General features: G+C 62.4%; 1 protein-coding gene across 1 annotated transcript in view; it reads left to right on the plus strand.

Moving 5' to 3' along the window:
• Positions 1–15,252, plus strand: part of LOC107050420 (arf-GAP with Rho-GAP domain, ANK repeat and PH domain-containing protein 1-like) — a 102,310-nt gene that overhangs the window by 36,432 nt on the left and 50,626 nt on the right. Inside the window, exons 9-10 of the mRNA XM_046904194.1 lie at positions 5,103–5,319; positions 9,478–9,563. Coding sequence (XP_046760150.1) covers positions 5,103–5,319; positions 9,478–9,563 — 303 coding nt within the window. The remainder of the gene's footprint in view (positions 1–5,102; positions 5,320–9,477; positions 9,564–15,252) is intronic.

The following is a 15,252-nucleotide window of genomic DNA, read 5'->3' on the forward strand; positions in this document are numbered from 1 at the left end:
TAGCCCCCCATAACCCCCTATAACCACCCCATAAGACCCCATAAGACCCCATAACCCCCTATAACCACCCCATAAGACCCCATAAGACCCCATAACCCCCCCTTCAGCTTCGCAGCGCCGTCGGCGGCGTCGAAGCAGCGGTGGATGGCGGCCATGCGGGGCGCCTCACCCCATAGCCACCCCATAACCCCCTATAACCACCCCATACCCACCCCATAGCCCCCCATAACCCCCTATAACCACCCCATATCCCCCCATAACCACCCCATAACCCCCTATAACCACCCCATAACCACCCCATAGCCCCCCATAACCCCCTATAACCACCCCATAAGACCCGATAAGACCCCATAAGCCCTCATCCCCACCCCATAACCACCCCATAGCCCCCCATAACCCCCATAACCCCCCATAGCCACCCCATAGCCCCCCATAGCCCCCTGTAACGACCCCATAGCCACCCCATATCCCCCCATAGCCCCCTATAACGACCCCATACCTACCCCATAGCCCCTCATAACCACCCCATAGCCACCCCATAGTCCCCCATAACCCCCCATAACCACCCCATACCCACCCCATAGCCCCCCATAAGGCCCCATACCCACCGCATAGCCACCCCATAACCCCCTATAACCACCCCATAACCTCCCATATCCCCCCAAAACCCCCTATAACCACCCCATAACCCCCATTAGACCCCATAACCTCCCATAAGACCCCATAACCCCACAACCCCACGGCCCCATGACCCCATAAGACCCCATATCCCCCATAACCCCCTATAACCACCCCATAAGACCCCATAGCCGCCCCATAGCCCCCCATAACCCCCTATAACCACCCCATAAGACCCCATAGCCACCCCATAACCCCCCATAGCCCCTCAAACCCACCCCGTAACCCCCTATAACCCCCTATAACCACCCCATACCCACCCCATAGCCCCCCATAACCCCCTATAGCCACCCCATAGCCACTCCATAAGACCCCATAACCTCCCATAACCACCCCATCCCGACCCCATAACCCCCCATAACCACCCCATAACACCCTATAACCACCCCATAGCCCCCCATAAGACCCCATACCGACCCCATAGCCCCCCGTAACCCCCTGTAACCACCCCATAAGACCCCATAAGCCCCCATCCCCACCCCATACCCACCCCATAAGACCCCATAACCCCCCATCCCCACCCCATAACCCCCTATAACCACCCCATAACCCCCTATAACCACCCCATAAGACCCCATAGCCACCCCATAGCCACCCCATAACCCCCTATACCCACCCCATAACCCCCATAGCCACCCCATAGCCCCCCATAACCCCCTATAACCACCCCATAGCCACCCCATAGCCCCCCATAACCCCCTATAACCACCCCATACCCACCCCATAGTCCCCTATAACCCCCCAAAGCCTCCCATACCCACCCCATACCCACCCCATAGCCCCCCATAACACCCCATACGCACCCCATAACCCCCCATAACCCCCTATAACCACCCCATAAGACCCCATAGCCACCCAATAGCCCCCCATAACCCCCTATAACCACCCCATAAGACCCCATAAGACCCCATTGCCCCCTATAACCACCCCATAACCCCCCCATTCAGCTTCGCAGCGCCGTCGGCGGCGTCGAAGCAGCGGTGGATGGCGGCCATGTGGGGCGCCTCACCCCATAGCCACCCCATAACCCCCATAGCCACCCCATAACCCCCATAGCCACCCCATAAGACCCCATAACCCCCATAGCCCCCCATAACCACCCCATAGCCACCCCATAAGACCCCATAACCCCCTATAACCACCCCATAGTCCCCCATAACCCCCTATAACCACCCCATAACCACCCCATAACCACCCCATAGCCCCCCATAACCCCCTATAACCACCCCATAAGACCCGATAAGACCCCATAAGCCCTCATCCCCACCCCATAACCCCCCATAACCACCCCATAACCCCCTATAACCACCCCATAACCACCCCATAGCCCCCCATAACCCCCTATAACCACCCCATAAGACCCGATAAGACCCCATAAGCCCTCATCCCCACCCCATAACCACCCCATAGCCCCCCATAACCCCCATAACCCCCCATAGCCACCCCATATCCCCCCATAGCCCCCTATAACGACCCCATACCTACCCCATAGCCCCTCATAACCACCCCATAGCCACCCCATAACCCCCCATAACCACCCCATACCCACCCCATAGTCCCCCATAACCCCCTATAACCACCCCATACCCACCCCATAGCCTCCCATAAGACCCCATAACCCCCCATCCCCACCCCATAACCCCCTATAACCACCCCATAACCCCCTATAACCACCCCATAAGACCCCATAGCCACCCCATAGCCCCCCATAACCCCCTATAACCACCCCATAAGACCCCATAAGACCCCATAACCCCCCCATTCAGCTTCACAGCGCCGTCGGCGGCGTCGAAGCAGCGGTGGATGGCGGCCATGCGGGGCGCCTCACCCCATAGCCACCCCATAACCCCCTATAACCACCCCATAGCCACCCCATAGCCCCCCATAACCCCCTATAACCACCCCATACCCACCCCATAGCCCCCCATAACCCCCTATAGCCACCCCATATCCCCCCATAATCCCCTATAACCATCCCATACCCACCCCATAGCCTCCCATAAGACCCCATAGCCCTCCATACCCACCCCATAAGACCCCATATGACCCCATAGCCCCCCATAGCCCCCCATAGCCCCCATAACCCCCCATAGCCACCCCATATCCCCCCATAGCCCCCTATAACCACCCCATACCTACCCTATCGCCCCCCATAAGACCCCATAAGACCCCATAAGACCCCATAACCCCCTATAACCACCCCATAAGACCCCATAAGACCCATAACCCCCTATAACCACCCCATAAGACCCCATAAGACCCCATAACCCCCCCTTCAGCTTCGCAGCGCCGTCGGCGGCGTCGAAGCAGCGGTGGATGGCGGCCATGCGGGGCGCCTCACCCCATAGCCACCCCATAACCCCCATAACCACCCCATAAGACCCTATACCCACCCCATATCCCCCCATAACCCCCTATAACCACCCCATAGCCTCCCCATAGCCCCCCATAACCCCCTATAACCACCCCATACCCACCCCATAGTCCCCTATAACCCCCTATAACCACCCCATAAGACCCCATAAGACCCCATTACCCCCTATAACCACCCCATAAGACCCCATATGACCCCATAACCCCCCATACCCACCCCATAACCCCCATAACCCCCCATAGCCACCCCATATCCCCCCATAGCCCCCTATAACCACCCCATACCTACCCTATCGCCCCCCATAAGACCCCATAAGACCCCATAAGACCCCATTACCCCCTATAACCACCCCATAAGACCCCATAAGACCCCATATAACCCCATAACCCCCCCTTCAGCTTCGCAGCGCCGTCGGCGGCGTCGAAGCAGCGGTGGATGGCGGCCATGCGGGGCGCCTCACCCCATAGCCACCCCATAACCCCATAGCCACCCCATACCCACCGCATAGCCCCCCATAACCCCCTATAACCACCCCATAGCCACCCCATAGCCCCCCATAACCCCCTATAACCACCCCATAGCCACCCCGTAGCCCCCCATAACCCCCTATAACCACCCCATATCCCCCCATAACCACCCCATAACCCCCTATAACCACCCCATAACCACCCCATAGCCCCCCATAACCCCCTATAACCACCCCATAAGACCCGATAAGACCCCATAAGCCCTCATCCCCACCCCATAACCACCCCATAGCCCCCCATAACCCCCATAACCCCCCATAGCCACCCCATAGCCCCCCATAGCCCCCTGTAACGACCCCATAGCCACCCCATATCCCCCCATAGCCCCCTATAACGACCCCATACCTACCCCATAGCCCCTCATAACCACCCCATAGCCACCCCATAGCCCCCCATAACCCCCTATAACCACCCCATACCCACCCCATAGTCCCCCATAACCCCCTATAACCACCCCATACCCACCCCATAGCCTCCCATAAGACCCCATAGCCCCCCATACCCACCCCATAAGACCCCATATGACCCCATAACCCCCTATAACCACCCCATAAGACCCCATAGCCACCCCATAGCCATCCCATATCCCCCCATAACCCCCTATAACGACCCCATACCTACCCCATAGCCCCCCATAACCACCCCATATCCCCCCATAACCCCTTATAACCACCCCATAGCCACCCCATAACCCCCATAACCCCCCATAACCACCCCATACCCACCCCATAGCCCCCCAAAAGACCCCATACCCACCCCATAGCCCCCCATAACCACCCCATAGCCACCCCATAAGACCCCATTACCCCCTATAACCACCCCATAACCCCCCATTCAGCTTCGCAGCGCCGTCGGCGGCGTCGAAGCAGCGGTGGATGGCGGCCATGCGGGGCGCCTCACCCCATAGCTACCCCATAACCCCCTATAACCACCCCATAACCCCCATAGCCACCCCATAGCCCCCCATAACCCCCTATAACCACCCCATAAGACCCTATACCCACCCCATATCCCCCCATAACCCCCTATAACCACCCCATAGCCACCCCATAGCCCCCTATAACCCCCCATAACCACCCCATAGCCACCCCTTAAGACCCCATAAGACCCCATAACCACCCCTGAAGACCCCATAAGACCCCATAAGACCCCATTACCCCCTATAACCACCCCATAACCCCCCATTCAGCTTCGCAGCGCCGTCGGCGGCGTCGAAGCAGCGGTGGATGGCGGCCATGCGGGGCGCCTCACCCCATAGCTACCCCATAACCCCCTATAACCACCCCATAACCCCCATAGCCACCCCATAGCCCCCCATAACCCCCTATAACCACCCCATAAGACCCTATACCCACCCCATATCCCCCCATAACCCCCTATAACCACCCCATAGCCACCCCATAGCCCCCTATAACCCCCCATAACCACCCCATAGCCACCCCTTAAGACCCCATAAGACCCCATAACCACCCCTGAAGACCCCATAAGACCCCATAAGACCCCATTACCCCCTATAACCACCCCATAACCCCCCATTCAGCTTCGCAGCGCCGTCGGCGGCGTCGAAGCAGCGGTGGATGGCGGCCATGCGTGGGGCGGTGGCGGCGGCGCTGTCCCATTCCGGGGTGACGGATCGCATTTGGGGGGCGGAACCCAACCGGAGCTGCGCCGACTGTGGGGCGCAGAGACCCACGTGGGCCTCCATCAACCTCTGCGTCGTCATCTGCCAACGCTGCGCCGGTATGGGGGGCGCACAGCGCCCTATAGGGCTACGCAGGGGGGGTGGGGGGGTGTGGGGCGGGGGGTGGGGTGAATGGGCCCTATGGGGATGTGGGGTGGGATGTGGGGCTGTGGGGCTGTGGGGTCAGTGGGCCCTATGGGGATGTGGGTCCTATGGGGCAGTGGGCGCTGTGGGGCAGTGGGATCAATAGGCCCAATTGGGCAGTGGGCGCTATGGGGCAGTGGGCGCTATGGGGCTGTGGTGCTATGGGGCAGTGGGATGAATGGGCGCTATGGGGCAGTGGGTGCTATGGGGACATGGGATCAATGGGCGCTGTGGGGCAGTGGGCGCTATGGGGCAGTGGGCGCTGTGGGGCAGTGGGATCAATGGGCGCTATGGGGCAGTGGGCACTGTGGGGCAGTGGGCGCAATTGGGCAGTGGCGCTATGGGGCAGTGGGATGAATGGGCGCTATGGGGCAGTGGGATCAATGGGTGCTATGGGGCAGTGGGTGCTATGGGGCAGTGGGCGCTGTGGGGCAGTGGGATCAATGGGCGCTATGGGGCAGTGGGCGCTGTGGGGCAGTGGGCGCTGTGGGGCAGGGTGGTGGATGGGCACTGTGGGGCAGTGGGGCTGTGGCCCTATGGGGCAGTGGGCGCTATGGGGCAGTGGGATCAATAGGCCCTATGGGGCAGTGGGCGCTATGGGCGCTGTGGGGCAGTGGGCGCTGTGGGGCAGTGGGCGCTGTGGGGCAGTGGGCGCTGTGGGGCAGTGGGATCAATAGGCGCTATGGGGCAATGGGCGCTATGGGGCAGTGTGGTGGATGGGCGCTATGGGGCAGTGGCCCTATGGGGCAGTGGGTGCTGTGGGGCTGTGGGCGCTATGGGGCAGTGGGCGCTATGGGGCTGTGGGATGAATGGGCGCTATGGGGCAGTGGGCACTATGGGGAAGTGGGATCAATGGGCGCTGTGGGGCAGTGGGATCAATAGGCGCTATGGGGCAGTGGGCGCTGTGGGGCAGTGGGATCAATGGGCGCTGTGGGGCAGTGGGCGCCCTGGGGCGGTGGGATCAATAGGCCCTATGGGGCAGTGGGCGCTATGGGGCAGTGGGCGCTGTGGGGCAGTGGGATCAATGGGCCCTATGAGGCTGAGGGATCAATGGGCCCTATGGGGCTGTGGGGTGGATGGGCGCTATGGGGCAGCGGCATCAATGGGCGCTGTGGGGCAGTGGACGCTGTGGGGCAGTGGGATGAATGGGCGCTATGGGGCAGTGGGCGCTGTGGGGCAGTGGGATCAATAGGCCCTATGGGGCAGTGGGTGCTATGGGGCAGTGGGCGCTATGGGGCAGTGTGGTGGATGGGCACTGTGGGGCAGTGGGGCTGTGGCCCTATTGGGCAGTGGGCGCTATGGGGCAGTGGGCGCTGTGGGGCTGTGGTGCTGTGGGGCTGTGGGCGCTATGGGCGCTATGGGGCAGTGGAATCAATGGGGCAGTGGGATGAATGGGCGCTATGGGGCAGTGGGCGCTATGGGGCAGTGGGTGCTATGGGGCAGTGGCACTATGGGGCAGTGGGATGAATGGGCGCTATGGGGCAGTGCGGTCGATGGGCGCTATGGGGCAGTGGGTGCTGTGGGGCAGTGGGCGCTATGGGGCAGTGTGGTGGATGGGCACTGTGGGGCAGTGGGGCTGTGGCCCTATGGGGCAGTGGGCGCTATGGGGCTGTGGCGCTGTGGGGCAGTGGGATCAATGGGTGCTATGGGGCAGTGGGCGCTATGGGGCAGTGGGATCAATGGGTGCTATGGGGCAGTGGGCGCTGTGGGGCTGTGGGCGCTATGGGGCAGTGTGGTGGATGGGCCCTATGGGGCTGAGGGATCAATGGGCCCTATGGGGCTGTGGGGTGGATGGGCGCTATGGGGCAGTGGCATCAATGGGCGCTGTGGGGCAGTGGCCCTATGGGGCAGTGGGTGCTATGGGGCAGTGTGGTGGATGGGCACTGTGGGGCAGTGAGGCTGTGGCCCTGTGGGGCACTGGGCGCTATGGGGCAGTGGGCGCTATGGGGCAGTGGGCGCCGTGGGGTGGTGGGATCAATGGGCGCTATGGGGCAGTGGGATCAATAGGCCCTATGGGGCGGTGGGCGCTGTGGACGCTATGGGGCAGTGGGCGCTATGGGGCAGTGGGATCAATAGGCCCTATGGGGCAATGGGTGGTATGGGGCAGTGGGCGCTATGGGGCTGTGGCGCTGTGGGCGCTATGGGGCAGTGGGCGCTATGGGGCAGTGGGCGCTGTGGGGCGGTGGGCACTGTGGGGCGGTGGGATCAATAGGCCCTATGGGGCAGTGGGCGCTATGGGGCAGTGGGCACTATGGGGCTGTGGGCGCTATGGGGCTGTGGGCGCTGTGGGGCAGCGGGCGCTATGGGGCAGTGGGATCAATGGGCGCTGTGGGGCAGTGGGCGCTGTGGGGCAGTGGGATCAATGGGCGCTATGGGGCAGTGGGCGCCATGGGGCAGTGGGCGCTATGGGGCTGTGGCGCTGTGGGCGCTATGGGGCAGTGGGCGCTATGGGGCAGTGGGCGCTGTGGGGCGGTGGGCGCTGTGGGGCGGTGGGATCAATAGGCCCTATGGGGCAGTGGGCGCTATGGGGCAGTGGGCACTATGGGGCTGTGGGCGCTATGGGGGCAGTGGGCGCTGTGGGGCAGCGGGCGCTATGGGGCAGTGCGGTGGATGGGCCCTATGGGGATGTGGGGCAGTGCGGTGGATGGGCGCTATGGGGCAGTGGGCGCTATGGGGCAGTGGGCACTATGGGGCTGTGGTGCTGTGGGGCAGTGGGCGCTATGGGGCAGTGTGGTGGATGGGCCCTATGGGGCAGTGGGTGCTATGGGGCAGTGGGCGCTGTGGGGCAGTGGGTGTATAGGGCAGTGGGTGCTATGGGCGCTATGGGGCAGTGGGATGAATGGGCGCTATGGGACAGTGGGTGCTGTGGGGCAGTGGGATGAATGGGCGCTATGGGGCAGTGGGCGCTATGGGGCAGTGGGCGCTGTGGGGCAGTGGGTGCTATGGGGCAGTGTGGTGGATGGGCGCTATGGGGCAGTGGGATCAATGGGCGCTATGGGGCAGTGGGTGCTACGGGGCAGTGGGCGCTATGGGGCTGTGGTGCTATGGGGCAGTGGGATGAATGGGCGCTATGGGGCAGTGGGTGCTATGGGGACGTGGGATCAATGGGTGCTGTGGGGCAGTGGGTGCTGTGGGGCAGTGGGCGCTATGGGGCGGTGGGATGAATGGGTGCTATGGGGCAGTGGGATGAATGGGCGCTGTGGGGCAGTGGCGCTATGGGGACGTGGGATCAATAGGCCCTATGGGGCAATGGGTGCTGTGGGGCTGTGGGCGCTATGGGGCAGTGGAATCAATGGGGCAGTGGGATGAATGGGCGCTGTGGGGCAGTGGCGCTATGGGGCAGTGGGAACAATAGGCCCTATGGGGCAATGGGCGCTATGGGGCGGTGGGCGCTGTGGGCGCTATGGGGCAGTGGGCGCTATGGGGCAGTGGGCGCTGTGGGCGCTATGGGGCAGTGGCGCGATGGGGCAGTGGGCGCTGTGGGCGCTATGGGGCTGTGGCGCTATGGGGCAGTGGGCGCTATGGGGCAGTGGGATGAATGGGCGCTATGGGGCAGTGGGCGCTATGGGGCAGTGGGATCAATAGGCCCTATGGGGCAGTGGGCGCTATGGGGCAGTGGGGCAGTGGGCGCTATGGGGCAGTGGGCGCTATGGGGCAGTGCGGTGGATGGGACCTATGGGGCAGTGGGATCAATGGGCGCTGTGGGGCAGTGGGTGCTGTGGGCGCTATGGGGCAGTGGGCGCTATGGGGCAGTGGGCGCTGTGGGCGCTATGGGGCAGTGGGCGCTATGGGGCAGTGGAATCAATGGGGCAGTGGGATGAATGGGTGCTATGGGGCAGTGGGCGCTATGGGGCAGTGGGCGCTATGGGCGCTATGGGGCAGTGGGCGCTGTGGGTGCTATGGGGCGGTGGGCGCTGTGGGCGCTATGGGGCTGTGGCGCTATGGGGCAGTGGGCGCTATGGGCGCTATGGGGCAGTGGCGCTATGGGGCAGTGGGATCAATAGGCGCTATGGGGCTGTGGCGCTATGGGGCAGTGGGCGCTGTGGGCGCTATGGGGCAGCGTTGCGCCGTAGGGGAGCACCGCGCAATGGGGCCCAATGTGAGCAAAGTGCGCAGTTTGGAGATGGACCGCCGCGTGTGGACGGAGCCCCTCATACAGGTGGGGGCGCCACCGCCGCCCCATAACCACCCCATAACCACCGCCCCATAACCACCGCCCCATAACCACCGCCCCATAACCACCCCATAGCCACCGCCCCATCACCGACACCCCATAACCAATGCCCCATAACTGCCACTCCATAACTGCCATCCCATAACTGCCATCCCATAACCATCCCCCCATTGCTGTGCCCCATAACCACCACCCCATAACCACCGCCCCATAACCACCGCCCCATAACCGCCGCCCCATAACCACCGCCCCATAACCACCGCCCCATAACCACCCCATAACCGCCGCCCCATATCCACCGCCCCATAACTGCCATCACCCCATAACCAACGCCCCATAACCACCGCCCCATAACTGACACCCCATAACCGCCCCATAACCAACGCCCCATAACTGCCACCCCATAACCGCCGCCCCATAACCGCCGCCCCATAACCAACACCCCATAACTGCCACCCCATAAACACCACCCCATAACCACCGCCCCATAACCGCCGCCCCATAACCACCGCCCCATAACCACCGCCCCATAACCGCCGCCCCATAACCGCCGCCCCATCACCGCCCCATAACCGCCGCCCCATAACCACTGCCCCATAACCGCCACCCCATAACTGCCATCCCATAACCACCGCCCCATAACCGCCCCATAACCACCGCCCCATAACCACCCCATAACCGCCGCCCCATAACCACCGCCCCATAACTGCCATCACCCCATAACCAACGCCCCATAACAACCGCCCCATAACTGACACCCCATAACCGCCCCATAACCAACGCCCCATAACTGCCGCCCCATAACCAACACCCCATAACCGACACCCCATAACAATCATCACCCCATAACCACCGCCCCATAACAGCCACCCCATAACCATCACCCCATAACCAACGCCCCATAACCAACGCCCCATAACCACCGCCCCATAACCACCCCATAACCAACACCCCATAACCACCGCCCCATAACCGCCGCCCCATAACCGCCGCCCCATAACCACCGCCCCATAACCACCACCCCATAACCAACACCCCATAACCACCGCCCCATAACTGCCACCCCATAACCGACACCCCATAACAATCATCACCCCATAACCGCCGCCCCATAACAGCCACCCCATAACCATCACCCCATAACCAACGCCCCATAACCACCGCCCCATAACCACCCCATAACCAACACCCCATAACCACCGCCCCATAACCGCCGCCCCATAACCATCATCCCATAACCACCGCCCCATAACCGCCCCATAACCACCGCCCCATAACCTCCGCCCCATAACCTCCGCCCCATAACCTCCGCCCCATAACCGCCCCATAACCACCGCCCCATAACCGCCCCATAACCACCGCCCCATAACAGCCATCACCCCATAACCACCACCCCATAACCACCGCCCCATAACCACCCCATAACCGCCGCCCCATAACCACCGCCCCATAACTGCCATCACCCCATAACCACCACCCCATAACCACCGCCCCATAACCACCCCATAACCGCCGCCCCATAACCACCGCCCCATAACTGCCATCACCCCATAACCAACGCCCCATAACCACCGCCCCATAACTGACACCCCATAACCGCCCCATAACCAACGCCCCATAACTGACACCCCATAACCAACACCCCATAACCGACACCCCATAACCAATGCGCCATAACCACCCCATAACCAACACCCCATAACCACCACCCCATAACTCCCACCGCCCCATAACCACCGCCCCATAACTACCGCCCCATAACTGCCGCCCCATAACTGCCACCCCATAATGGCCACCCCATAACGGCCACCCCATAACTGCCACCCCATAACTGCCATCACCCCATAATCACCACCCCATAACCACCGCCCCATAACCACCACCCCATAACCGCCGCCCCATAACCAACACCCCATAACCACCGCCCCATAACCACCGCCCCATAACTGCCACCCCATAACCAACGCCCCATAACCACCGCCCCATAACCACCGCCCCATAACCACCACCCCTTAACCGACACCCCATAACTGCCACCTCATAACTGCCATCACCCCATAACTGCCACCCCATAACCAACACCCCATAACCGCCGCCCCATAACCGACACCCCATAACCATCAACAGCCCACAACCGTCACCCCATTGCTGTGACCCCATAACCACCACCCCATAACCATCACCCCATAACCGCCACCCCATAACTGCCATCACCCCATAACCACCACCACCCCATAACCGTAATCCCATAACCACCACCCCACTGCTGTGCCCCCATAACCGCCACCCCATAACCATCATCACCCCATAACTGCCACCCCATAACTGCCACCCCATAACTGCCATCACCCCATAACCACCACCCCATAACCAACACCCCATAACCACAGCCCCATAACTGCCGCCCCATAACCATCCCCCCATTGCTGTGACCCCATAACCAACACCCCACAACCATCACCCCATAACCGCCGCCCCATAACCACCACCCCATAACCACCACCCCATAACTGCCATCACCCCATAACTGCCGCCCCATAACCAACACCCCATAACAGCTACCCCATAACTGCCATCACCCCATAACCTCCGCCCCATAACTGCCATCACCCCATAACCACCACCCCATAACCACCACCCCATAACCGCCACCCCATAACCGCCACCCCATAACTGCCATCACCCCATAACCACCACTCCACAACCATCATCACCCCATTGCCCCCCAACCCCATTACCCCCACCCCCCCACTGACCCCCCATCCCATTACCCCCCACCCCATTCCCCCCCATTATCCCATTACCCCCCCATTATCCCCCCATTCCCCCCCATTACCCCCCATCCCATTACCCCATTTCCCCCATTACCCCCCACCCCATCCCCCCATTACCCCATTCCCCCCCATCCCCCCCATCCCATTACCCCCCCATCCCATTCCCCCCCATTCCCCCCCATTCCCCCCCATTCCCCCCCATTACCCCAATCCCCCCCATTACCCCCCATCCCATTACCCCCCCATTCACCCCCATTCCCCCCCATTACCCCCCATCCCATTCCCCCCCATCCCCCCCATTACCCCCCATTCCCCCCCATACAATTACCCCCCATTCACCCCCATTACCCCATTCCCCCCCATCCCCCCCATTCCATTACCCCCCATTACCCCCCATCCCATTACCCCCCATTCACCCCCATTACCCCCCATTCCCCCCCATACAATTACCCCCCATCCCCCCCCATCTCCCCCATTCTCCCCCATTACCCCCCACTGTCCCCATTCCCCCCCATTCCCCCCCATTACCCTATTACCTCCCATTACCCCCCATCCCGTTCCCCCCCATTCCCCCCATTCCCCCCCATACAATTACCCCCCATTCACCCCCATTACCCCCCAGCCCCCCATTACCCCCCTTTACCCCCCATTCCCCCCCACTGTCCCCATTCCCCCCCAATCCCCCCCATTCAGCCCATACAATTACCCCCCATTCACCCCCATTCCCCCCCATTACCCCCCATCCCATTACCCCCCATCCCATTGCCCCCCCATCCCCATTACCCCCCATTACCCCCCCATTACCCCCCCATTACCCCCCCATTCCCCCCCATTCCCCCCCATCCCATTACCCCCCATTCCCCCCCATTCCCCCCCATACAATTACCCCCCATTCCCCCCCATTGCCCCCCATTCCCCCCTATACAATTACTCCCCATTCCCCCCCATTCCCCCCCACTGTCCCCATTACCCCCCATTACCCCCCATTACCCCCTATCCCATTACCCCCCATTCCCCCCCCATCCCATTCCCCCCCATTACCCCCATTCCCCCCCATACCCCCCCATTACCCCCCATCCCATTACCCCCCATCCCATTACCCCCCATTACCCCATTACCCCCCATCCCCCCCCATCTCCCCCATCCCCCCCATTGCCCCCCACTGTCCCCATTCCCCCCCATTCCCCCCCATACCCCCCATCCCCCCCTATCCCATTACCCCCTATTACCCCCCCCGACCCCCCCTATCCCATTACCCCCCATTACCCCCCCCGAGCCCCCTGACCCCATTACCCCCCATTACCCCCCCCATCCCCCCCTATCCCATTACCCCCTATTACCCCCCCATCCCCCCCTGACCCCATTACCCTCTATTACCCCCCCGACCCCCCTGACCCCATTACCCCCTATTACCCCCCCGACCCCCCTGACCCCATTACCCCCCATTACCCCCCATTACCCCCCCCTGACCCCCCCTATCCCATTACCCCCCATTACCCCCCCCTGACCCCCCCCATCCCATTACCCCCCATTACCCCCCCGACCCCGCTGACCCCGTGACCCCGCTGACCCCGTGACCCCGCTGACCCCGTGACCCCGCCCCCCCCGCAGCTGCTGCTCCGGCTGCACAACGGCGCATCCAACGCGTTCTGGGCGGCGCACGGCCCCCCACCCCATTACCCCCCATTACCCCCCATTACCCCATTCCCCCCCATTCCCCCCCATTCCCACCCCATTACCCCCCACCCCCCCCATTGCCCCCCATTACCCCCCCATTACCCCATTGCCCCCCACTGACCTCCCCCACTGACCCCCCTCATCCCCCCCATTACCCCAATACCCCCCCATACAATTACCCCCCATTCACCCCCATTCCCCCCCATTACCCCCCATACAATTCCCCCCCATTCCCCTCCATTACCCCATTACCCCCCATTACCCCCCATCCCCCCCATTACCCCCTATACAATTACTCCCCATTCCCCCCCATTACCCCCATACAATTACCCCCCATTCACCCTCATTACCCCCCATTCACCCCCATTCCCCCCCATTACCCCCCATCCCATTACCCCCCATCCCATTACCCCCCATCCCATTACCCCCCATTACCCCCCATTAGCCCCCCATTACCCCCATTCCCCCCCATTACCCCCCATCCCATTACCCCCCATCCCATTACCCCCCATTACCCCCCATTACCCCCCCATTACCCCCATTACCCCCCATTACCCCCCATCCCATTACCCCCCATTCCCCCCCATTCCCCCCCATACAATTACCCCCCATCCCCCCCCATCCCCCCCATTCCCCCCCATACAATTACCCCCCATTCCCACCCCATTACCCCCCATTACCCCCCATCCCCCCCATTACCCCCCATCCCATTACCCCCCATTACCCCCCATTCCCCCCCATTACCCCCTATCCCATTACCCCCCATCCCATTACCCCCCATTACCCCCCACTGTCCCCATTACCCCCTATTACCCCCCCATCCCCCCCTGACCCCATTACCCCCTATTACCCCCCCGACCCCCCTGACCCCATTACCCCCCATTACCCCCCCGACCCCCCTGACCCCATTACCCCCTATTACCCCCCCTGACCCCATTCCCCCCTATAACCCCGCTGACCCCGTGACCCCGCTGACCCCGTGACCCCGCTGACCCCGTGACCCCGCCCCCCCCCAGCTGCTGCTCCGGCTGCACAACGGCGCATCCAACGCGTTCTGGGCGGCGCACGGCCCCCCACCCCATTACCCCCATCCCATTACCCCCCATTACCCCCCATCCCATTACCCCCCCATTACCCCCCAGCCCCCCATTACCCCCCATACTTCCCCATTCCCCCCCATTACCCCCCATCCCATTACCCCCCATTACCCCCCATCCCATTAC

The sequence above is a fragment of the Gallus gallus genome, chromosome 1, assembly GCF_016699485.2.
Source record: "Gallus gallus isolate bGalGal1 chromosome 1, bGalGal1.mat.broiler.GRCg7b, whole genome shotgun sequence".
Classification (NCBI taxonomy): Eukaryota; Metazoa; Chordata; class Aves; order Galliformes; family Phasianidae; genus Gallus; species Gallus gallus.